Source organism: Peromyscus maniculatus, chromosome 17 (assembly GCF_049852395.1).
Source record: "Peromyscus maniculatus bairdii isolate BWxNUB_F1_BW_parent chromosome 17, HU_Pman_BW_mat_3.1, whole genome shotgun sequence".
Taxonomy (NCBI): Eukaryota; Metazoa; Chordata; class Mammalia; order Rodentia; family Cricetidae; genus Peromyscus; species Peromyscus maniculatus.
This window is the reverse complement of record NC_134868.1, coordinates 10,419,829-10,445,004: the sequence shown is the minus strand read 5'-3', so window position 1 is coordinate 10,445,004 and position 25,176 is coordinate 10,419,829. Positions and strand designations below refer to the sequence as shown.

The 25,176-nt window shown below is 36.1% G+C and overlaps 1 protein-coding gene across 1 annotated transcript in view; it reads right to left on the bottom strand.

The window, feature by feature from the left end:
• Positions 1-25,176, bottom strand: part of Tll1 (tolloid like 1) — a 185,705-nt gene that overhangs the window by 62,719 nt on the left and 97,810 nt on the right. The window contains exons 6-9 of the mRNA XM_006987546.4: positions 20,186-20,364; positions 16,906-17,011; positions 12,686-12,810; positions 2,908-3,023 (exon numbers count right to left, since the gene is read on the bottom strand). Coding sequence (XP_006987608.1) covers positions 2,908-3,023; positions 12,686-12,810; positions 16,906-17,011; positions 20,186-20,364 — 526 coding nt within the window. The remainder of the gene's footprint in view (positions 1-2,907; positions 3,024-12,685; positions 12,811-16,905; positions 17,012-20,185; positions 20,365-25,176) is intronic.

The window sequence follows — 25,176 nt, the reverse complement described above, 5'->3', positions numbered from 1 at the left end:
AAAGACCAATGAAACAAAAATTCTGCAGGCATCATTGAACACAGTATATCTTTAAAGCAGAGATTATTTTTTATAAATATTGGTATTGGCCAAGGTCACACCAGCCAGAAACTGTTTCATACAATGAAGACTAAAAGAGAAAGTAATAAGAAAAGAATGCTGGAAAGCACATTGTATAATTAGAAGGTAAGGGACTGCTTAAAAATTTTAGGTTGCAAAAAATAATGAGACAAAATAATTTTAGTATAATAATAACCAAAATATGTGGTAACTGGTTGCTGGGATTAAGATGAAATAGACTTGAGAGACACTGCAGTCTCCATTGTTTGTGTTGGAAAAACTATATTCTCAAAATGACTGATATAAACTTAGTTGTTCAGAAGGTATAAAAAAAATCACATATTCCTGAAAATGAATTAATATTCTTCACTGCCTGTTTGTAACAATTTAATTAATGTATCTACCTGTTATCATAAATAATATAAAGAAAAATAAGATAAAAGGTCATATATTGATTTCTCTTGAGAAATTTTGGAAAACAGTTTTATTGGTAATTAAATAAGAACAGTGAATTAATTTTGAAAACTAAAGGTATGAGGCCTTTCAACCAGGATTTGAGGGGGGAAATGCCAGTTAGTAATTGTTGTATTTTGATTAATTTTAATACTCTTGCTCCAAAACTTTTCAAATTCTACAAGATCTTTTAAAACCTATAGTCACTTTGATGACACAGACATATAATTGCAGCATTTGTAAGCAAAAGGGTTATTATGATCTCAAGGCTAGCCTGAGCTACACAGTAAATGCCAGGCCAGCCAAAGATACTTGGCAAAACTATCCTAAAAAGCCACAAAGAAAATAATTGTAAGTGTGGTTTTTATAACATGGAATGGGGCTCATTAAAATAAACACATGGAAAGTGACCAAACCATATAACCTTATTACAACAGACATGTAATAATTAAAGAACAAATAACTATATGAACTATGAGGGCACTCATGTAATGAGTCAGTAACTTTTTGTGAGAAAAATTATTTTTATTCCATAAGTACTTTTTGAAAGAATTTTTGTTGTGACTATCATAAGACCCTGGACAGCTCCATATCTATGCTATTTCTTACAATTACCAAGCGTTTCTAGGAAGAGCCAAAATGCAACAGTTAATGGGGATGTTTAAGTAATTCTGTGTGAATTAAGGAGACAAATTTCAAACAATAATTTGTAGCGATTAAATTAAATTAATATTATTATTATTAAATTAAATGTTAATAAATAATAAAACTGTCACTATTATGACAATTACAGGCATGAAGTTTGTTTTTTAACACAGAATCCAGGAATCAATAAGTTCATTGATTCCATTTCTTACCTATTTTTAATTCAATAACCTAACAAGACTAATATAACAAAGAACTCTTACTTTCTTTTTTATTTTTATATATTTATTTTCATTCTTTTGCCTTAATATGCAGGCTATAATTTCCTAAGGTCAATATTTTTTTTTAAAAAATGGAAATATACTATAGTTTCATTTTCTACCTGTCTGAAAATAAATAATTTTTAAATTTCCAAAATAAGAATGGAATTTGTAATAATAATTAGGAAATATCTTCATCTTCTCTGTTTCCTTCGACTGGGGTTTACTATTGTTTTAAAATCATTAATAGAATCACTCCCTGGGTCAAATGCACATTGCTAGGTTGTATCTACACAGTAAGTATAGACACACAAGTACATATATGTGCACATACAAGCATCTGAATTTGTTTCCGCAACTAGAGTGGGAATTTTATGGCCCTCGTTTCATCTGATTTGGGGAAATAGGAATCCCTTTCTTCACTGTCCATATTAACATTGATGCAAAGGTTTTTCTCCCATGTAGATAAGATATTTTCTTTATGTGTCCTCTGAAAATAACTATTGGGAGTAAGTTACAGATGAAGGCCATTAGATCCTGAGGTTTCTTTGTTTTTTTTTTTTTTTTTTTTTTTTTTTTTTTTTAAGAAATAAAATATATTAAAAAATAACCACAATTGCACACTTTAAGTATGGACATGATGTTCAAAATACACATTTAGGCTCATTTTGTTTCCAAATCATGTGTTTATGATCATCTTTTTAGAAAGTGTCTTTCTCCATTATCAATCTTTTTTGATCTATTTTCCTTTTGAAAACAAGTCTGTTACTATTTGGAACTTTGTTCAGACTTTCTGCCATTTTTATTTTCATTTTATTCTGTTAATTTCCTGCTAATTACTGCTTTAGCTGCATTTTATAAGCTTGGTATTCAAGATTTTTACTAGACTGTAGTTTCAAGTAGTTTCTAGTTTTCCTTGTAAGTTCTTCTTGGCTAGCGTGGACACTTTTTTATTTTTTTACATTTTAAAATATGGGAATTTAATTGTCTCATAGTTTTCAAGTGAATTTCATTGCATCTGATTATATGATTTATAATGTATCAACCATTTTAAAGCATTTTAAATATTTTAAGTTAAGGTTTCCAAAAGCTTCAAATTTGAGCAATTTCCATTTTAATTGAATAGTTGAAGAATGAAACAAAAATAAAGCCGTGCCTGATAATGCAATCCCAGCTATAGTCTCAGCTGTGTGACAGGCTGAGGCAGAGGGATTATGAATTAAAGGCCAGCCTGGACTACAGACTTAAAGACAGGTTGGGCAACTTATAAAGACCCACCTCAAAAATAAAAAATGAAAGAAAGCTGTAGCTGCACGTCATTGGTAAAGTGTGTGCCTGGCACAGCTGAGGCTCTGGGTTCAATTTCCAGCATAGCAAAATAATAATAATGAGCAATAACGGTAAATAAACAATAAGCAACATACAGTTTAAAACTTGGGAAATGCTTTACTTAGAGGAGACTGGAGGGGACTCCTGAGGGCATGACTACCTTTTCTCCTGGGGTCACAGACACTCTCCAGATGCAGTGTGTGTAGGAAGGGTAGCCATTTGGGAATCCTGGGGAGGAAAGGTTGCCACTGGATTCTTGGAGGGTTTCTCCACATGCTGAAGGGGAAAAGGCATGGAATTATTTACTAATCATTATGAAAGCCATGAACACAATAAATAGAGTGTTAGATAATAATATGTATTTTTTGTTTCTTTTCTTTTTCTTCCTTATTTTCTTTCGGTAACCAGTGCTGACCTCTTTTGCCAAGCCTTCAAACTGCAGCCTCCCGAGTCCTGGGACTTCAGCAATGCATCACCATGCCCTGCCCCAGACTGAGTACCCTTCAAAATGAATTTCTTTTTATGTCTCTCTTAGAGAACTTCCACATGCTTACTGGTGTCACTAAAGATAACCATAAAACCATACAAGAAGCAATAAATAATTTAGCATATATAAAGTTGCCTTTCTGGGAACTTTTCTCATTCATTCTTACAGCGGGCAATTTCAAGGACATCCACATTCATTCAAGCTGGAAAAGACCTACTTTTGTGTTACTGGAACCAATAGAAACTTTCCTTTCCTTTCTATTAATATAATCAATGTGAATGAAGTCTATATTTAACAGTGAATTGTGGCAAATTTAAATAGTAATTTTATACTAAAATTATGTATTATGTTAATATTTTAAAATTCTTAAATGATAACTAATAAATATCCAATAAAGATAATATAAAAATGTCATATACAATAATTCATAATAAAAAATATTATGAAGAAGCAGGAATGATGGCTCAAAGATTAAGAACACTTGTTTACTCTTGCAGAGGACCTAGGTTAAGTCCACAGCACCCACACTGTGGCTCACAATCCTCCGAACTGCAGTTCATGGGGTCTGATGTCCTCTTCTGGTCTTTGTGAGTACCAGGCATTCATATGCATACACATACATGTAGGCAAAACACTCATACACCTAAAATAAAAATAAATAAATCTTTAAGCATCATCACGGAAAATACTCATTTTCTAGAATGTTCTATAATATAATTTCTCTGTTTTTATTTTTCAATTCTTCCCTAATATGTAAAGATTTCCAGAAGAGTGATTAAAAATAGTTTTCTCTTTCTAAGTTTGTATTATTCTTTGGAAATAGGTAATCACATAAAATTGCAAATTGTCAGCTACAGGGTTTCAAGACTTGCTGTACACCAATGAACACAATTCCATTAGTTTTTCCACAACTTTTGCAAGGGGCATGCAATGCACCCTGTGATTCTGGGTGGATTTATTTGAGTCTTTAAGAATTTCTTCCCCGCTGGGCGGTGGTGGTGCACACGTCTAATCCCAGCACTGGGGAGGCAGAGGCAGGAGGCTCTCTGTGAGTTCGAGGCCAGCCTGGTCTACAGAGTGAGTTCCAGGACAGCCAAAACTGTTACACAGAGAAACCCTGTCTCGAAAAGAAAAGAATGTCTTCCCCACTTCAGCCAGCCATCTTCACAACCTTCACTCAATCATCTGAAAGCACAATGTCTTCCCCCTGAAGGATGCTGCACTCAAAGCTGAGACATTCCCTGGATCTCAGGCACAACTCTCAGCATGGGAAGTTTCATCTCATCAAATGCTCCATCAATTATAAATGACTCTGCATATCTTGTGTTAAATAAAGAAAGATAATGACTCTGAAAATGTAAAATGGGGCTATAAAACCTGTCTGCGATGGTATAAATATTTATATCATCAGCAAAACAGACACTGAGTTTGCCCAACAAAGCAGAAGTGAGCAATGCTGCTTCTGATGAGCAAGACAGATAAAAAGAATCATAGAATAAAATGAACAAGCTCAAGGTCAGAAACACACAATTTAATATGGTTACTGAACAACCTAGGGTCCTTGAGACATGCTTTGTTGCAAGGAGACCTAGAAGACTCTGTGAGTATTACACCATATGTCTCTAAGAAAGATGTGTTTAGATATTAAGTAACAATTGGGTATTTGAATGTGTTTTATGAAAAAATTGTATTTCTCCACTTTCTATATAGAAATTCCATGGCAAGCCAGAGCCTCTACTAGTCAAAATGAAATGTAGGTTGTATTTCCTACAGTAGAATTAAAACAATAGAAAATCTGATCCACAAATCTATACAAACTATACTGTTCTGACTAAAGAAAAATATTCTCCTAAAATATAAACCAAAATATAACATAGTTTTGAAATTATCATTCTATAAATTACAGCTTGATTGCAATGTAAGAATGTAAAAGCCTTTCAGCTGAGGCTTTACTCAGCATTTGAAATTATTTTTCAATAAGCACCACTGTCTTCTGCTCACAGTCTCGACCTACCACACCCTTGATTGATGTATGCTCAAATATAGAAATCAAACTTTGGCTGGGTATGGTAGCTCACATCTGCAATCTCAGCTCTCTCGAGCCTGAGGCAGAAAAAGTACCTGGGATTGGATGCCAGCCTAAGCTACAGAGTGACACCCTGTCTCAAAATAGCATCATTTAAAGAATTGGGGGAAAAATGACAGATGGCACGATTTATTCAAATACTCGTCCATTAACAACAAATACAGGGATGAGAAGACAATTTTAATTCCAATCTTGTTTCTTAGTAATCTCAAAATAACAGAAAATTTCAAAAGCTTTCAACCAGTTTCCTTGCCTGAGAAACACCTACATTGCTAATCAGATCTCATACAGTTGTTTTGTTGGGGTAAAAGAAAAGTACACGACTTTGTTTACACCTTAAATACTTCCACTTATAATTAGGAAGACTGAGGGATGAGAGTATGGATGTGTATGTGGGGATGACAGTGACTACTTCAGTAATAGTTGGGAAAATGAAAACAATGAACTATCATGAGATACATTTTTGTTGTAGTGCTGGAGTGTGAACCTGGGCCCTTTTGCATACAGGCCAAACACTCTATCACTGAGCTGTATCATTTTTTAATGAGTGGTAAGGCTGGCCTTGAACTAATTCTGAGGCCAGAAAAGATTTGAATTTACAGTCTTCCTGCCTCAGCATCTCAGAATAGTTAGGAATGGAAAATTGTGCAAAATCCCCCAAGAGACAAATATTATGATCAGTGTTCCAATAAAATCAAAAATTAAAAATAAAAATCATTATTATATGGCCCACTCACATTTGAATTAGATATTCCATATGCATCCTCATTCAATATAAAAATTCAAATTTGATACTATAAAATGGAGTATTTTTTAGAAATTGTAGTCTCGTCTCTTTTAATAATGAGGCTAAACTTACAATGGACTATTTATTCTTCAACAAATAGTTGTCCTGTCAAATATCTAAAATTTCCAACAAATATCAAAATCTCCCCTCCTCCAAATTTTGTAGGAATAAATTTATAGTTTTACTCAAGTAATAAAAAGCATAAGTCTCTAAATAATAAAAATTTATTTAACAACTTAGAGTCCCTTAAGGCCTCTAAATTATCCATTTTCCTTCAAATTGTAAATGTTTGGATTTTTTTAGATCATAAATGTTTCTCAAAAAAGATGTTAATGACTGCATACATAGCTGAGTGAGTGAAGTGCTTGTCTAGCGTTCTTGAAGCCCTGCCCACAAAAACCAAGTATGTCCCTACATGCGTGTAGACCTAAACCATGGGTGAGAGAGGCAGGAGGATCAAAGCTTCCGTCATCCTCAGCTGTGAAGCAAGTTTGAGGCTGTCTACAAGAGACGATGTTTGCATTTGTTCCCCCAGGGGATTCCCCTCCCATGTAGTGTTACTTGAGTCTATATTTGTATTTTCTTCCCTGTGTCTGAAACATCCGATATAGTAGCTTTCACATAGTGAAGCTGGTTCATTCATTCATATTATTTAGCACCTAATTTACAGCATGTTTTAACATCAATGAGTTCCTGGGAGATCTCATAGTCTAGTGTGGGAATTAGCAGGTAAAGTAACAATTATGAGATTAAGATAAGAGGGCCACAGTCAGTGTTTCTGCAATTGGGGGAATTGGAGAGCAGGGAAAATTGACCTGGGAAGATGTAAAGAGTTGGCAATTTTCAACACTCTCAATGGATTAAGATGCCAAAGGGAATGACATCATAGGTCTAAGGGGAAAAGGAAACAGTGAGAGGCAAGGTGATAGCATAAATGCCTTTGAAGAGGCTGAGAAGAGAAACTGGACAAGTTTGGAAGAAGATAGCTTGAAAGGGTAATTTATCTTTGTCTTCAAGACGTGAGAAGAATGATTTGCATTTTGAATGTCACTTGGACAGCAGCATTGCTGGAGAACAGAAGGCGCAAAGATAATGGGAAAAGGTCAACTGAAGATTGGCTACTATTAATGTAATGAGAGGTTCGAACCCAGATGTGAATGCACAGCTGCAAACTAAAAGCAGGAATCCGAGAGCCAGATGACTGCGCAGAAATGGAGAGGAAGAAGAAGAGAAGTGAGAATCTCTCTAGCATTCTGGCTTGGGCTATTGGATAGGGTGTGTCACTGCCCACTGAATGAGGAGAAGTGTGCTGGGTAGAAGAATAAATGAATCCATGAAAAAGTGGGAGAAAACTGAATGAATGCTGTTCATATGTGTTGTCAATGTATTTTAGGTAAGAAGTGTGTGTGTGTGTGTGTGTGTGTGTGTGTGTGTGTGTGTGTGTGTGCGCGCATGCATGTGCAATTACAAAATAATATTCTACTTGAATCTTGGAAAATCACACAAGTACAAAAATGTATGAAATGGGAAAGAGGTTTTTGTTAATTTTAAAGATTAAAAGTGTTAAAACCATTCAAAATTTGTAGTAATCAAATCACAAGTATATTAGGATGGCCTTCTATCCCTATAACTTTCACATAAATATAAGTCTATATGCACATGCATTATACATGTATGCTCTTTGCATACAAAAATTAGAAACACATAAACTTGTGAACATATATTATTCATATTTTTGTATTGGTGTATGAACATATAGGCCTTCTCACTTGATAAAAGGCATTCAAAATATTCAAAAACTAATTAGGATATCCATTTTATATTTTTCATGACTTTACTATGTTATTTGGTCCTAGGGTTCAGAGTACAGTATTTTCTCAAAGTCCCATATGGCAAAGACTTTATCCCATAGGATTCCTACTGGAAAATGGTCAGATCCTGAAGACATAGTTACTCATAGAAGAGGACCCCAGGCCCCTCTTCGGGGCAGCAGGTGTGCTCTGCCACACCCTTCTGCAAGGAGGACCTGCCCTGCTACCATCTCAAAAGCCGTGAGGGCAGTTGACCATGTGCTGGAACCTCAGTGTCATAAGTTAAATTCTTAATCTGCATTAAATGATTGTTTGAAATATTTGTTATAGTAACAGAGAGCTCAAATACTTCACTGACTTAACTGAGGGAAATTCTCTAAGAAAATATCAGTGTTAATATTATAAGCAAAATGGTTATAGGATTATAGAAAGAAATGAAGACAAAAATGCATGCAAAGAACATTGCCTGTAACAGAAAACTTTAATTAATCATTTTAGAAAGAAAGTAAAATAACCCTAAAATTACAGAAATGAAGAAAACATATCTGAAAATAGGAGAATTATGAGAACAGGGGCTCAGAGCGAGAAACAATTCGATAAAAGGCATAATTTACTAAGGTCAGGTACACTGTAAGCCGCATGTGCTAAACACACTTCCCTTATGGACCAACTAGCAATTACTGGAATAAAGGTAAGGTGAAAATTAGCCACAGAGACCCAACCCTCCAGCCCTAAGTGGTCAATTTTTATCCTGACAGTATAGAAGATAAGGGGAATAGTAATAGTAGTCAGCAATGCGTGTCTATTAAGAATTCTCAGCGCTTGGAAGAATAGCAAGCCATCATGCCTTTGGGTGATAAAGCTCGGAAATCTCCCAATTGCAGTGTTGAGCAGTCCTAGCCTCGTGTCTCACAGCCCTCATCAGGATCTATGATATGGCCAAAAATGAGTGTATCATATCAGCAGGGTTGTTGGGACGTAAAGAATCACCTTCATTCTTCACGAAATAATACGAAGACTTTTCACCTGTCTCTAAAACTAAGAGCAAGAAGTCAGAGTGGAAGTAATTCTGAATGCTAAGAAACTCATCCTTTTAATAGCACTTTAAAAATCAAATTCTGCTGTTACATTAAGCATTTTTATGATGAATATGCAAATGACTGCACAGAGGTCATTGAAGTGCCATATACTGATGTGTGTGTGTGTGTGTGTGTGTGTGTGTGTGTGTGTGTGTGTGTGTGTGTGTGTGTGTAAATACAATAATGGAATACAAGGCATGGATTCAATATGTACTACTATAAAATTAGATAACACTAATTTGAAGAAATTAACAGTATATGCATTGTGTACACTATTTGAGTATTTTAAAGTATTTTTTGTATTCTGTAGGAGGAAGCAATGATGTTTGAGGCCAGCTTAATAGGAACTTGTCCTTTTGGAAGAGAGTACGATTATCATAGACCATAAAAGCCACAGCCTTGTGTATCAAACCACCCTCTTTACCTGAGCAGTGCTCACTTCAAGCATTTTTTTAAGTCAACGAAATTGTCCTATAACATGGAAACAGACCTAATAGACCTTTGGAGGAAAACTGACTGGAAAAACAAATGTTTGTGTAAAAAGTAGCTGGATATTTTTTATTGGCCTTATTCACCAACACAATTTTAACAAAAGAGTAAGAATAAGGCAAACTCGGTAAGATTGTGCAATTTGACACATGTCTTGTCCCTGGTGATACAAGAGCTGTAAACACACAGTATTGATCCACCTGCCACTGCCACTTCCTCCTTTTTTTTTTCCTCCCTGGAGCTGAGGACCGAACCCAGGGCCTTGTGCTTACTAGGCAAGTGCTCTACCACTGAGCTAAATCCAAAATAAGCCAGGTGGAGGTGGCTCACGCCTTTAATCTCAGCACTCGGGAGGCAGAGCCAGGTGGATCTCTGTGAGTTTGAGGCCAGCCTGGGCTACCAAGTGAGTTCCAGGAAAGGCTCAATGCTACACAGAGAAACTGTCTTGAAAAACCAAAACCAAAACCAAAACAAAACAAAACAAAAAACAAAAAACCACAGCATCTTGCATGAACAATTGATCTTACTGCATTCAACAAAACTATCAGTTATGCTTCATTTATGGAGTGTACCCTAGTGAACTCACAAATGGAAACTATATCTAATTATAATTCATATGAATATGAATAACTTAAATATGTAAGGAGGACAGCTGATAATCATAGTGTCACAAATTTATTTCCAATTCTTAATGATATCTCTATAATTCTACATTCAAATGTACCTCAAATGTGATTGCAAGTGTGATATTTACATTCATGTTGTCTAGAGAAACATGCAAAGTAGTTTCATACATAAATTACCCATTTTGACTGTTATTAACTATATAATATATCAAATGTCGAAAGATTAATTAGGTTTTTTTCACATGGTTCTGTCACACTGGTGTCATTGTTTCTAAAATCTTTGCTATGAAATTAATGACAAATATGAGAATAAAATAATGCCATATGCACATGTGCAATTTCCATTTATGCATTTATCAGCTTATTTCATTATCTTGATTGAATCTAGGGCCTTGACATGCTAATGCAGTCTTCTACCACTGAGCTAAATCTCCAACTTGCATCTTTTTTTAAATGGGTGTCTCACCAAGTTTCCCAAGCTGACATTGAGCTAAACCTCTGCCCAGACATGTTCTGACTTTGTGAGTCTCTTGTTTCAGCCTCCTAATGCCAGAGATACCAGTCCTGTGCCACAAGATTATAAGACATTTTCAAGGGCATTCATTCAAATATAAGTCCAACTTAATGATCTGAAATACATTAATTAATATGACATTATGTAGAATAATTTTCAGTACAAGTGAAAATTAGATAAGCAAATAGCAATGTTTATAATAAAAAATATTAAATATTAAAGTTTGCTTTCAATATTGAATGATTAAGATGCACAAGGTTTTAAGTACAGGTTTAAATTATAACTATATAAATCTCTTGAACATTTAATAGGCTGATATTTTAAGAAATCTATTACAATAAAATTTGTAGGAACATTCTTAAATTTTTCTTCCAGAAAATTTGATTTTGATGAATGAAACCTCTTGTCTTAGAAAAGGTCCAATAAAACCTATTATTTCAAATCAGTGAATTAGTGTCATTAGCTCTACTGAATTATAAACCTCCTAGCCATTCCCTGGGGTTAGTCAACCAATTCATTTTTTTTTCTTGCTTGTACTCTCGGGTTTTTTTTCTTTCTTTTTTTTTTTGCACTCTAGTTTTCAATTTTTTCAAAGAGTCTATTCCATATGTCCATGAGCACGTTTTAATTTTGCAAATGAACCAACTTGTACTCTGATGTTCCCTAGAAAGAAAGCATCCATGACCAACTCCAGAAATCATGGCAGACTTATTGTAAGAGCCCCTCAATAATTTAGTATATGAATAGTTTTTTAATAAGTATTGTCCTAAAATTTTAATTAATGTATCTATCAATCCTCAATTTTCTGCAAAAATTATTACTATAGAAGCCAACAGAAACTTTTTTGAGCTATGTGACTATTTGTGAGTTTAATCATCAGTCTAGTTTCAGAAGTATATTCAACAAATCCATACTGGAATAAGAGAGCCTTCAACAAGCAATCTGAGGACAGCTTTCTAAACATCAAACATGCTTCTTTGACCACGTTAGAGACTAAGATGAGATATAGAAGAGGTATATGCAATCTAAAAACTTTCTAGTTTGGATTACAGAGGGTTCTTTTCTTGTTACATCAAGGCACTAGTGTTCCATGATTCCATTAGAACATTTTTTGGGGGGGTGAGGGGTTGAGACAGGGTTTCTTTGTGTAACAGCTATGGCTGTCCTGGAACTTGCTCTGTAGACCAGGCTGGCCTCGAACTCATAGATATCTGCCTGCCTCTGCTTCTTGAGTGCTGGGATGAAAGGTATGCTCCACCATGCCCAGTGCTTCAGGACATTCTAATTAAGAACTTTCATTAGGCATCCTATCCAATTTTATTTGACAGATCCCTGGTAACATGGTTAACATTTACATTTTGTAATATATTTATAAATCCTTACTAATAAAAATTTTAATTTATGTCCTGTTGATGATGGTCTTTCAAATACAGATAATTCAAAATCTGACTATGGAGGAGTACTGGAAGGATGCATACATATGAGTGGGTAGGTTCAACCCATGTAAATATCGAGAAACCAAGAGGAAGACACCAGACATTTTATTCTACCAGTTTCCCTCCACCTATATACAAGGCCTTTCACTGTATCAGAATCTCTTGAATGGATGGGTTGGCTGTCCTGAAAACTTGAATCCATCTGTCTCTTGTCCCTCCTCAATGCTGGGCCCACAGACACACACACACAGCTTGCTCAGACATTTATGTGAGTACAATGCTCTTATCAATCAAGCCCCTTTCTCATCTCCCAGAATCTGATTGTGAAAGTAAGACTCTTCTTCTTAACGTTGGCAAGGACACAACATTTGACCACAAAATCTGACTATTTATTAACGGTCAGCAACTCTATTTGGTGCTTTTTTGACATCTGGCAGTTTGTTTCGGTTTACAGCTACACATATTCTAAAGGTTCTTTATATTCATTTAAGTTGTTAACGTTGGAACATGTATGCTATTTGCGAGCATAGAGACAGACAGGAGAGCCATGGAGGAATTCAAGGCCTGATTATCTGGAGACGCTCAGGGACATACACAGGTCTCCTGTGTCTGTTGTACAGTACCTGGGCATCGATACAGCTTTCTTGCTTGTGCAATATCTCCTTTGCTTAAGCGGGTCCGTTGACCAATTGCAGGGCGGATGCCATTGTCATCACGGGAAGGGAGAATCGTGTCCAGAAACATCCCCCTGAAAAAGCAGAAGCAAACCATACCTAAGTCACCAAATTAGAAGTCACATAGCCATAACCCACCTAAGGGCCACTATCTCCAAATTTAATCAGCAGTTATAGCAGGGATGAACTTAAGGTGGGACACGAGGCTTTCAAAACACTCGAATCAGAGCAGGGAAAGGGTGTGTGAGGTGTTTAGCTTCCAGAAAGTCAAGGATACGTCTTTTGTTTTTCCTTAGATGTGTGTTATATGTTTTTAAAAATAAGGTTTATTTGACAATAACCCACAAAGGATGTTGTGGCTTTTGTTTTATTCCCCCATATTGATCCAAGAATCCTTTAAATCACCAGATTGCAAAATAATTCTTACAAAAATTAAAAATAAAATAGCCACCAACGCAGGCAATTTTGAGGTTACCCAAAAATGTGAGGGCAAAAAGTTAAAGTAAAATTTTAGTGAAAACTGAAGCTAGTTGTTCTTAGATTGTATTACTGCATCTTATGATGAAAGAATAAGAGTAAACAGTAACCAATTATACATGACAATGTAAATCAAATGCACATATTATTATTTTTTTCAAGATAAAGTCAATAAGTGATAAAAAAAGTTACTGATGATGGCTTATTAAATATTAGCCACACATAGAGTTCTTTTAGACTCGAGGTTGTGGTGAGAACTTGCTATTTTCCTAATATACATAATTTAAAATTCTGACTGCGACGCACTAAAAATATACACCAATGTTGCAATGTAAATCAAACATTTATAACTTGGAAGAAATGGTGAATGGGCTGGGAACGTCTTCAAAAGGGTTAGAAGTCTGGAGTGTATACATGAATTTTTAAGGAAAATCCAGAAACAATAGAAGATTTTGCACTTTGTACAAAATCTTTTAAATTAATTAATGAAAATATGAAAAGACTTTAAATTGTGGTAAGCAGAGAGATATTCCATTCCAAAATACGAAACTGAATATATCACACTTGAATTACAGGCTGTAGAACATCATTTTCAGATCCACTTCCTCCTTCCACTAGAAAACATTTATGAAGCACAGTTCTCAGCCTGAGTTTATAACAGCAAATTAAACAAACTGGAGTTCTGCCCTTTGTAAAACAAGTCTAACGTGAGAGGGATGTAAAGCAAAATTACAATCCTCCCACCCTTGGTTTGACTCCTACTACCAGGACAGCACAATCCAAAAGGCACTTGGGAGGCCTGAGAGGATGGAGGTCTGTGCCCACTTGCTGGGACGCAAAATGGTGGAAGTCAAAAACTAAAAGTCACTCTAGCCTGTGACTGTGCATTCCAGCTTCTTGGGTTGACAGAGAAAGCAGTGGAAAGCAACAGTTAGCTATAGCTGTACACTCTGTTCATAGTGGTGCCACTTAGGTCTGTAGCTGTACACCCTGTTCATGGCGGTGCCACTTAGGTCTATAGCTGTACACCCTGTTCATGGCGGTGCCACTTAGGTCTATAGCTGTACACCACGTTCATAGCAGTGCTACTTAGGTCTATAGCTGTACACCCTGTTCATAGCGGTGCCACTTAGGTCACCAGAAAGAGGGAGCAACTCCAGGGACCTAGCAGGCCAAGTGTCCACTGATGTACATGTCTGTGTTCATACACACACACACACACACACACACACACACACACACACACACACACACGATAATATTATTCATCAGCATCATGGAAATGAAACATGCTGTGATAAGTCTTAAGGAAATAATTCTAAACGTAACATGCCAGTTACAAAGGGGAAAATACATGTGATTTCAATTACAGAAAGTATCTGAAATAGTTGAATTCATAGAATTTGGCAATAAAGGGATACTGAAGTTGCTGGGAGGTTAAAGGGAAAAAAAGGAAACAGAACTGTCTAAAAGGCACCCCATTTTTATTTTGAAATATAAATAGTTCTGGAGATGTGTTTTTTAACAATGAATATATTTAACACTAATAAAGCGAACACCTTAAAATGGATGAAATGATAAATTTTTATTTGTATAGCTTTAACATAATTAAAAACAGTAACTTCAAATACTTTGGCAAAATTGTCACTTCCTGAAATTATTTGTTTAAATATATTATTAAGCAATCTCATTACAGATTCAAACTAAAATATCATGAATTAGATCAATCAGATAATTATCTTTCTAATGGCTAGACACCACCTCTTAAAATATAGATTATTTTATGAAAATGTATAGGATGGGTTTTATTGTTTGAGAATTTCATGTATGTATATAATGTGTTTTGAACAAATCCACACCCATCCCCTCACCTCCAATTCCTCCCATACCTTCCCTCACTACTTTTCCTTCTCAATTTCATGTTCTCAGTATGTCCAGTAAGCACTGTCAGAACAGACATGGGTTTTAGGGTGACCTCCTCGACCAAGAACAGCTCATCAGATGCCACCCTCCTGGAAAAAAGCCTGGTCATCCCTCTGCAGTTGTCATCAACTGCCAAGAGCCCTCAGGAGTCCTGAGACTCAGCCCCATTCCACGCTGGGACCTGGGTTGGTTTGACCTTGGGCAAGTGTGCATACAGTCACAGCGGCCGGGAGCGGGACAGGAGAGTTTTAAAGCGGTCAGAATATTCAAGGCTGACAGACCAAGACAGCGTGGGAGAAATAGATCACAGGCAGCAAGCATTGCATTGCTGATTCACGCTGAAAGCAGCAAATAATGTATGAAGGACAGACGAAGGGGAGACAGACAGTCCAAACTTAAGATCCACCATCTATGAAGACTACAGAGAATTTTGTTGTTATTGTTGTGCCTTGCAGCACCTCCCATAGTCAAAAGAACTAAACCTCAGGTTAATTCTAAGTAATTCAGCTGAGAGCCATGATAGAGAACTCTTGTCTCAACTGAGACCCACACATCAATTTCTTACTTGTTTCTATGGAAAACTTAATTCAATTCCAAGTTCTAACCTTACAATAAAATTTTATAACTCTAATTTCAGCCCAGATTTCTGGGTGTATTTTTACCAAAACTTAAATTCCAATTCCAGGAACAATAAATATTTGAATGTTGCTCTGTTTAGTTAGATGTATCTGTGAATAAATGTGTCTATTGTATGTACTTTAGAAGAGAACCCTTTCCAAAGGCTGCTAATACTCAACCCCTTTTTAGGTTTAATTTTTTAATAAAGGAAGTTTTAAAGTGCACTCCCATTTAAGGACTCAATAGCACACTCATTTAAATTTTCATTTGAAAAATAAACCTAGGAATAAATTTGACTTTGTTCTTTCTTTGTGACACTGTTTTTTTAAAAACAAAAATAGATGCAAATGAACTGTGAAATGGACAGAGGTGAATAAAAACAGCAAAAAAAAATCAATGAGCAAATGGACATGCAATTCCAAAGTGAGCATCAGTGATTTGGAATGGAGAGAGATGGAGGAACCTGGTGTTCAAATTTCAGCTTCCTTACCTGAGAGCTCTTCGCTCAGTAGAATCATCTTTAGGGTGTAGATCAAAACCCAAACTTATTACAATTCTAAATAAGATAGTTATAACTGACACCATCATAACTAGATAGTTGGAGTGTGACTATCAATTGCAAAGTACATGAAAGTAAGATATCTTCCTAACATAGACTTTGAGTTTTCATCTACTGAAACCAAATCTGTGGCGTAAGTGGTTCAAAAAGTGAATGCATACAACCTAAAACACAGGTCAACATACGGTATGGCATTTCCAAGCAACATAAGAACCACATAATTGACTTGCGAATTCTCAAGTTTTATTAAATAATGTTTTGCCAGTTTAACATGCTGAGTGGTTAGGTAATTGTTTTCACTGAATATTTAATAACTTGAGGATATAAAATTGCTTAAACAATCTATAGCATTCTCAATATCACTTTCAGTTAATGTTTTTATTAAGAACTATTAAAATGTGTTTTAAACATCTTGTACATGAATATCTGCTGTTAGTATGAGTGTTCACCACTATTTCTCTGCTCGATTTTTTTTTTGCCCCAGGGCAGTGATATTTGGAAGTGGTTCTAGCACTAAAGATAAACACAGCTTTGTGGGGAGTCACATAAAAAAAGGAATTAAAAGTCAAAAGGTATAACCTGAGACTCCAACCTTGAGAAGGTGTTCCTGGCGTAGTGCATGATACTGTCAAAATCATATCTTTCCCCAAGAGAGTTCACTTCTCCAGGCTCCATCTTCAGAAAATTGTACTCTTGACCTAAGAGTCCAGGAAAAACATCAGAGAAGACTTGTAAATGAAAGAAAAGGGAACAGAAATCTAGGACCTACTTTGGGGATTTGCTGAGTGACTGGTGTTATTATTGCTTGTTTTTGTATACATATCCATTTGTATGAAAAAAACAAAAAAACAAAACCATATGTCCTCACTCTATTGTTTAATTGGAACATGATCTTGGAGTGGAGCAATGACCTGATTTCTACAAAAGAAGATAAAGGAAAACATATTGTTCTTCCATATACTCTATCCATCTCATACTATTTTTTTTCTGTATTTCCGTTGAGGGTGCTACACAAATAATTATAACTTTTAATAACTATTTAAACCATAGTCTAACATAAATTTAAATAATCAGGTCTTTCACACAAATTTCCTTTTTATCGTAGCCACCTACTTTGCATGTAAATTTAGAGCCAAAGTTTGTGCATTTTAGACATTGCTCTTGAAAAAACCACCTAATCTTGAACTTCTGAGTCACAGCGAGTCATAAATGCACAAACAATTAATCTGCAATGTGGATATTTTCAGCCTGGAATCTTCCCACTGTGGTAATTCCAGTCAATCAGGAAACTTCATCCAGTAACTGTTCTTTTTCCTGTCAGCCTGAATTTTGATCAAAAACAGTATTCAGAGGTATAATTTTCTAGCACTGCCTATATTTACTTATATATCTATTTTTATTATGATCACATTTCTTCCTTGCTTTGGTATCTCTCTGTCTTGAATCGGAAACACACTCAGGAGAAGGGACTATTTTCAATTATATTGCCACCCTTATAAGTTTGTTTTTGTTTCTGTTTTGGTCCATATGATAAAAATGATTGACAGACAGAGGACAATACAAAGATGGTTAACAGCAAACCTTCCATCTACTTGGTGCTTCCAAGAAATTTCAGAAATATTACCTTGTCTTTACTTCACTCAGTGATATAAATGTAAGATGAACACTGAAAGCTGTTTCAAGTTCCTAGGTATTATTCCTGGTCACATACATTTTCTTTGATTTTGGTCTACTGATTACATCATTCTAGAAAAAAGGTTTATTCACCTGGTTCTGGGCATCATACTCCACGAATTTGCTCTGACTTCATAGATGCTACTACTGTCTTTCAGAAGACATTCTGTAAGTGTCACTTAAATACTGCTGCTGTCCATCTTATATATGCAACCTTTTTTTTGCTGTTCCCTCAAGTTTCCCTTAAATAGTCAAATCCACTAATAAAGGTTTATCTTTAGATAGTTCTAGATACCCAGTCTTATCACTACTTTGCTACTAAAGAGGATCATCACAGGGTTTTCCAATCCAGAATGAGGCTAAAAGAATTGTTTGTCCTTTTTCTTTCTCAAAAACATTGTGTTTATTCCCTGTGTATATATTCGTAGTACCAATGTTTGTATTGTTGCTTGGAATAAAGATTTTGAAGATCTCCACTCATGTTCCCATTAAAGCATTTTTGAGACTATTTGCACATCTTCTTCTTGCGCTTTCCTGCTCAAATACAGAGAAAGCCACTTTTGCCACAGAAACCATTTATGCAGGATTCTGCTAGTTCTCCAGGTCTTTAGTTTCACCCTCCCCACCCCAAGTTAAAGGTCCCACAGCAGGTAGAGCTTTCCAAATCAGAGTTTGTTTACAATCCATGATGGTTTAAATGAGAACGGCCCCCATAGGCTCGGGTATACTGGAACACTTGACCCTCAGTTGGTGGAATTGTTAGAAGAGGTGTGTCGTTTGGGGTGGGTTTTTGAGGTTTTAAAAGTCTACATCATTCCCATTTAGCTCTTTCTTTCCTCCCACTTACAGATCAAAATGTAAGCGCTCAGCTACCGCTCTACTGCCACGCCTTTCTGCCTGCTGCCCTGCTCTCTGCCATGGTGACCATGCATTCCAACTCCAACCTTCTAAACAGTGAGCTCCAAATAAACTCTTGCTTCTGTAAAGGGCCTTGGTCAGGATGTCTTATCACAGCAAAGAGAAAAGTAACTAGGACTCAGTCCTTCAATTATTCCCCAGTACAGGGCCAAACATCCATTTCCTAGACCTGTACAGATGATTCTGATTCTTGGTAATCTAACCTCCATGGGCAATTAATAATTAATAACCAGTCCCCCACTTATAATTTGCCATGCAGCAGTAGGACAGAGCTAAAAAGTGTTATGAGATGCTGCAGCCTATATATTTCACCACCTTTTAAATTCACTGTTTCTTTCTTTTCTTTTCAGTTTTTCTCAATTCTAGCTTTGGTAACAACTGTTTTTATTTACCGACGGTAACATTCATCATGCTTTGCTTAGACTCTGCAGTGTTTTCAAAGTGTGCCCATGATTCCCTTTTCACACATATGCATCTGTGTCTATCCACAGAGTTCACAGTAAGCTTTGGATTTTTCATAGCAGTATCTCAACAAACTAATGCTGTGGTAACTAGAATGAAACAGATGAGGAACAAAGACATAAATGCTACTTATTACAGAATGTCCTCAGAAATTCAACATTGTCCTTTAATTAACTGTGAATGAATGAGAAAATAAGACCTGTTATGACTCTGCTTACGCTTAAAATACATACTACCACAAAATACCAAGCAAGACTTAGAAATTTTTTAAAGGGAATGTACCGGTATTTCTGAATATGAGAGTTGAAAGAAATATAAAATTTTACTCACTCACAAGACTCTAAGAGAAAATTAGATTTTAACCATAAATTATATTTCAACTAGTGAAAATGTTTTAAAAAATCTTTCTTTAGTATACTCATATCTAAGAAGAAAAATCTCCAAGAAACTACTAAAATTATCTTGGGAATGACTCATTTCACTGGAATTTTCTCCAGAAATTATACCTGGCTCAGCATCAGTTCCTGTAGCTATAGTACATAATGGCAAGCCCTGAACCCTTTTTAAGTCTGTACAGCATAAATCAAAGAACTAAGTATAAAAAAATGTTTATTAACATGATTAAGTCTTATCAGCTTATTGCTCAAGAGCTCATACGAATTCATGAAATGCATCCATATTTAAAATAAAATAGCTCTATCTTAGGAAAGAAAGCTGAGAAACAACAAGTTTTAATACAGTAAAATGTTGACTATACTACATTAGGAAAGGCTTACATGGTTTAGAAATGTAAACTTGCAGGTCCCCAAAGCTCTCACCTGGCTGGATATTCTCTCTTATGATGGTGACATGGTTGTCTCGGTCTGGGCGGGTGTGTTCATGCCAAAAGCCTATCACATGGCCCAGCTCATGAACAACGATTCCAAACTTGTCACAGTTCTTCCCAATAGAGATGGCCTGAGGGCCATTCCCCCGCCGACCAACATAGGAGCAGCATCTGTAAAAAGTGGACAACAGAGGAAGGACTTGTGAAGAGCAGACAGCTAGGCATGTCGGCATGGAACTCCCAGAAAACAACAGTGATCTGCTATAAAGCCCAACGCCTGAGTCAGGACAGCCTTTTATTAGCGAGTTTTAAGTTCTTGAATGATCAAACTCTCCCATTAATTAAATGCCTGGCAATTACTTTTATATTAAAAAGTAAGCTTTGACATATTTTTACAGTGTTCAGAAGTTAGATCAGAGACAACTATGATTTGATGACATATAATGTTTATGAAAGGTGTGTTTACCCTTCAGTATCTGCATTTATAATCATTACATTGTCAGTGTAGTTATCTGCCAATAATCCAATACTACTTTGTTTTAAATTAGAATTTGCTTTTATCCTTTAGAGAAAGAGAAAAAATATCCATCTGTGAAAGACATTGGATAATCAAAATAGAAATTAAACTTCTTACTAAAGGAGTAATTCTGAAACAGAGAAAATGCTTTTTTAAAAGTTAGTTAAGAGGTTGGGGACATAGCCCATGGGCCAAGTGCATGCCACTGCAGATCTAAGGAACAGAGATCAGATTCTTAGAACCCATGGAAATGTCATGGGCCTAGAAACCAGTGTAATCCTAGCCTCTGACAGCAAACACCAGGAAATCACCAGAACAAGCTAGACAGAGATACAGATTATCCAATGGGCCACTCTGTGGTTCAATTGAGAGACCATGAGTCAATAATACAGTGGAAGAATCATTAAGGAAAGTTCCCAACATCAACCCAGACATCTGTATGCACGCACACACACACACACACACACACACACACACACAAAGTAGATACAAATGTTTAATGGGGGGGGCAGACAGGATGGATGAAAAGATCAAGATTTCCTCCAGTCCTGAATGTATGTGGTTGATTCCTAAGACCCACATGATAGAGAGAAAGAGGGCCCACTCTGGGATGTTGTTCTCTGATCTCCAACTGTGTGCAATGAGATACACACCTACACAGATTAACACACACACACGCACAAACAAAGAAATGTGATATTACAAAAGTTAAGTATAGGTGAATTCCCTACAGTTGGTAGTTAACTGGAGGAGGAGGCTCAATCTCAATGTCTCCCTAAGATTCATAAGTCTAAATGTGATCCCTAATGAGCTTTTGTTTAAAGTGTGGCTTTTGTTTAAACTGTGGCTTTGAAAAAAATGGACATGAGTGCAGAGTCCTTCTTGGTTAGATTAAAGCCCTTAAGAAGAAAGCTCTAGCCACCTTCCACCTTTCTACCATGTAAGGACACAGCATAAGCACCTTCATTTAACATCCAAAGAGTGTCCTCACAAATCGAGAAAGCTCACAGTGTATAAGCTACGTAGACCATGGTGCTCAGTAACATAGCACTGTGTGGACTGTGACAACTAATGAAGGAGAATCACCAATTGACAGCTGTTGCAAATGTCATTAGACTTTCATGACATGTGTCTATGGATCAGTTTTCAATACCAGAATGCGGTATTTTGTACAACTACTCAAGGAGTGCCCTTGGTGGTCAGACAGAATGTCAAACACTCGGGAACAATTTACCGCACAGTTTCTTCAGCTTATTAATGCTTTTACATACTTGATGTTTTTCATCTAAAATAAGGACCTGTTTATCCATTTACATATGCTATGCATGCACATGTGTGTGTATGTGACAATCTTGCATATACTTACAAGAGCAAGCACACACAAGATATCCACTTTAAAGTAAGTTTTAAACAGTATTATTGTAGTCCTAAGTGCAAATAAATTTCACCTGAACCATTAATAATTACAGTTTACATACAAATAGTTTCTTGGACTATCCTCTACAGTAGACAGTAGCAAATAGTTGTTCTTGAAGTTGGGAATCATAGGGCACTAGACACTGTCAAAAGCCTTTTTGGTTTATTAAGTTTTCAATACAATAAATTAATTACTCAAATGATGTAAAAGGATTTTACTCTTTCAATTTCACCCTTTTCTGTTTGACAGTCTTGTTAATTTTCCACAAATATAAATCCTTATGTAGTCTCTTGCCCTCTTATTCTTTCCTACTTAATTACGTGAGTTTCAAGTGTTTCTACATTTTTAGTGCATGCTAAGCCAATTTGAGATGTTAATTTATACTCATTATTTGTGAGTGCTATATCAACTAATTAAGGTTAATACATCAGGAATAGAAGCCTTGGATAATTGGTGGGGGAACAGTGATATTAATGATTTATCTCCTTTACCCCATGTATGTTTTATAAATAATACATGCAATCCACACACAGATGCTTACTACATACTAAAAAGTAACTGCTCAAGTACTCAAAACTTACTTCATTTAGAAAATGATTGGGTTTATTTCAAACTTTGGAGATTTAAACTAAAATATTTGCTGTTTTAAAGCAACTGTAGAAGACAGAAATATCTGATGATTATATAGCAATTAAGCTACCCATGTTGAGTCATATTTGCTGGTTATATCCAGAGAACACAGCACTCTGCAAAAAGAATTCTGAGGGACAGAAAGGCTGTCTATTTATTTAATCCTAAAACACTCTTTTTGGCATAATTGAACCCAGAACAATTTCCCATAATAAGATAGGTCTCATAGTGGAAAGGAAAAACAGATTTCACAGTGCCTATTTCATAGTGCTATTATTTTCAATGGCCCTGGGAAATAAGAAAAATGTGGGACTTTGATCCTTGACTAACTAAAGCTCTTAGGAACAGGAGAATTCTAGACATTAAAGTTCATTAAATACATGCTTATACAAATATAAGGCATGTGATGACAAGGTAACATGAAATTCAAAAATGCACGACTTAATCCCAACACTGTCAGTTTCCAGTGAAATCAAGTTTGATGCTATTTTCTTCTATTCGGTTCTTCCCATTTCATGTCTAATTCATTTGTCATTTCTTACATCAAAGGTTAACCTGCCCTCTCAGAAAAACAATTTCAACATATAAAAGAGTTTCATTTCACCTTGAATTATAGAAAGTAATCAAAATCTCCTGTGCCTGGCTTTCGTTGAAGGTTTACATACCAAAATACCATAAAAGTTTTCTTTCTGTCGATCCATAACCTAGGGTTCCTTTTACCTTTTTGTGATTCCTTTCAAATTACTTCCAATTATTTCATTTAATCACTATATGATCTTCACTAAACTGACTCAATTTTTAGTTAGTTTCTATTTTTAGAAAATCCTAGACCACAAAATTTCAAGTGCCCCATTAAACTGTTCAATACAAGAGGGCAGGAGTCTCCACTCCTTTTATTCACTGACTTAGCACAAGCACCCAAGGCAAGGTGCTTACCAAAGACAATACCTATTGCAGAGCTCGCTGAAATATCCACCCATCCTCCTTAGCTTCTCTACATCAATGAAAAGTAAATATGTCACTGAGTATCTCCCCAGTTTAGTTCTCAATCAATGGAAGAATAAATAAATAAACCACCTCTCCACACACTGGCTAACTCGTCCTGGTGAAAACAGATGGCAATTTTAACCTTCTTTGGCTTTCTCAGTTCAAGTACCAACAGTAATCCCGAAGTCTCCCTTTCTTTCTAGTTGTCAATCCTCTTGGCTATACCTTTAAGCTAAGCCCAGAATCCATCCACCTCTCGTGGACTGCAATGCCGGTGCCCTTTTCTAATCTATCATTTCTCATGTGGCGTGTTGGGTTGTCCACTAATAATTCTCCTGTTCTTTCTTACCTCACTTTCACCATGAATTGTTAACATCATGATAGTTTTTATATGTCAAGTCCCATTATGCGATTATTCAGCAACTCTGTGGTAAATTGTGTCCATGCTCAAAAATACTCATTCCCCATCTCTGGCTGATGATTACAAGTCCCTATTCCACTAATTCTGGGTTTCATTACATGGCTTACTCTGGACAACATCACAGAAGCCCAAACTGTCATTTCTGGAGAAAACAGTTAAGAGCCAACACGTGGCTGACCATGTGGTTACCATGTGGTCTGCCATAAGAAGAACTATGACCAGCGCGAGGCGTTTCCATGAGACTGCACATAGGACTTAGATGGCCATATGTTAGTAAACAGCATTTGTTGCTCTAAGCAACCGAGCTAGAGGGGCCATTTGTTTTGATGCCTTCTAAATGATCTTCATACCCATCAATCTTCCCACATATAGCTCATCTCTCACCACTGTCCATATTATCACTTCACTATATCCATACCCCTGTGCTCTGCCTTGGACATGGAGTTAACTCATGCTTCCTTGTCTTTTCCTGTCTATCCCATCAGAAATTCAGACCTTCAAGAGAACCTCTCTTCTCTACCTTCTTCAAGTTTTTGCACAAATTTGACCTTCAATCTTCTCCATTTACCTTTCCTTTAAAATTTTATTGTGTTTTTTTTTTCAGTTTTTTTTTCCTTTTCTGCCTTTTCTAGAATCAAAGCGTTTTAGGAGACCGGACTCCTACCAGCTCTACCTCACAGAACAGAGTCTCAGATGTGGCACAGCCTGCACAAGTATTTCATGGGAAATGAGGTCAGCTAAGTCAGGAAGGGGAGATAAGACTCCCGTGGTGACAGTAGGTAGAGTAGGGGTTAACAGGACTCTTTCTGAGGTTCATCCATCAACCTGGCTCTCCAGTTTTGCCTCAGCACAGTTCAAGAATTCATTTAAAACCAACTAATAAATTGTTCATCATTAAATTAACTTGTCTCTGTTGTTTGCACGCAAGAATCTGGGCTAGTACAATCTTCTAAGTGAAATTATTCTTTTGCAGAAAGAAAACACCTTCTGTTCAATGTTGTAACCCATAAT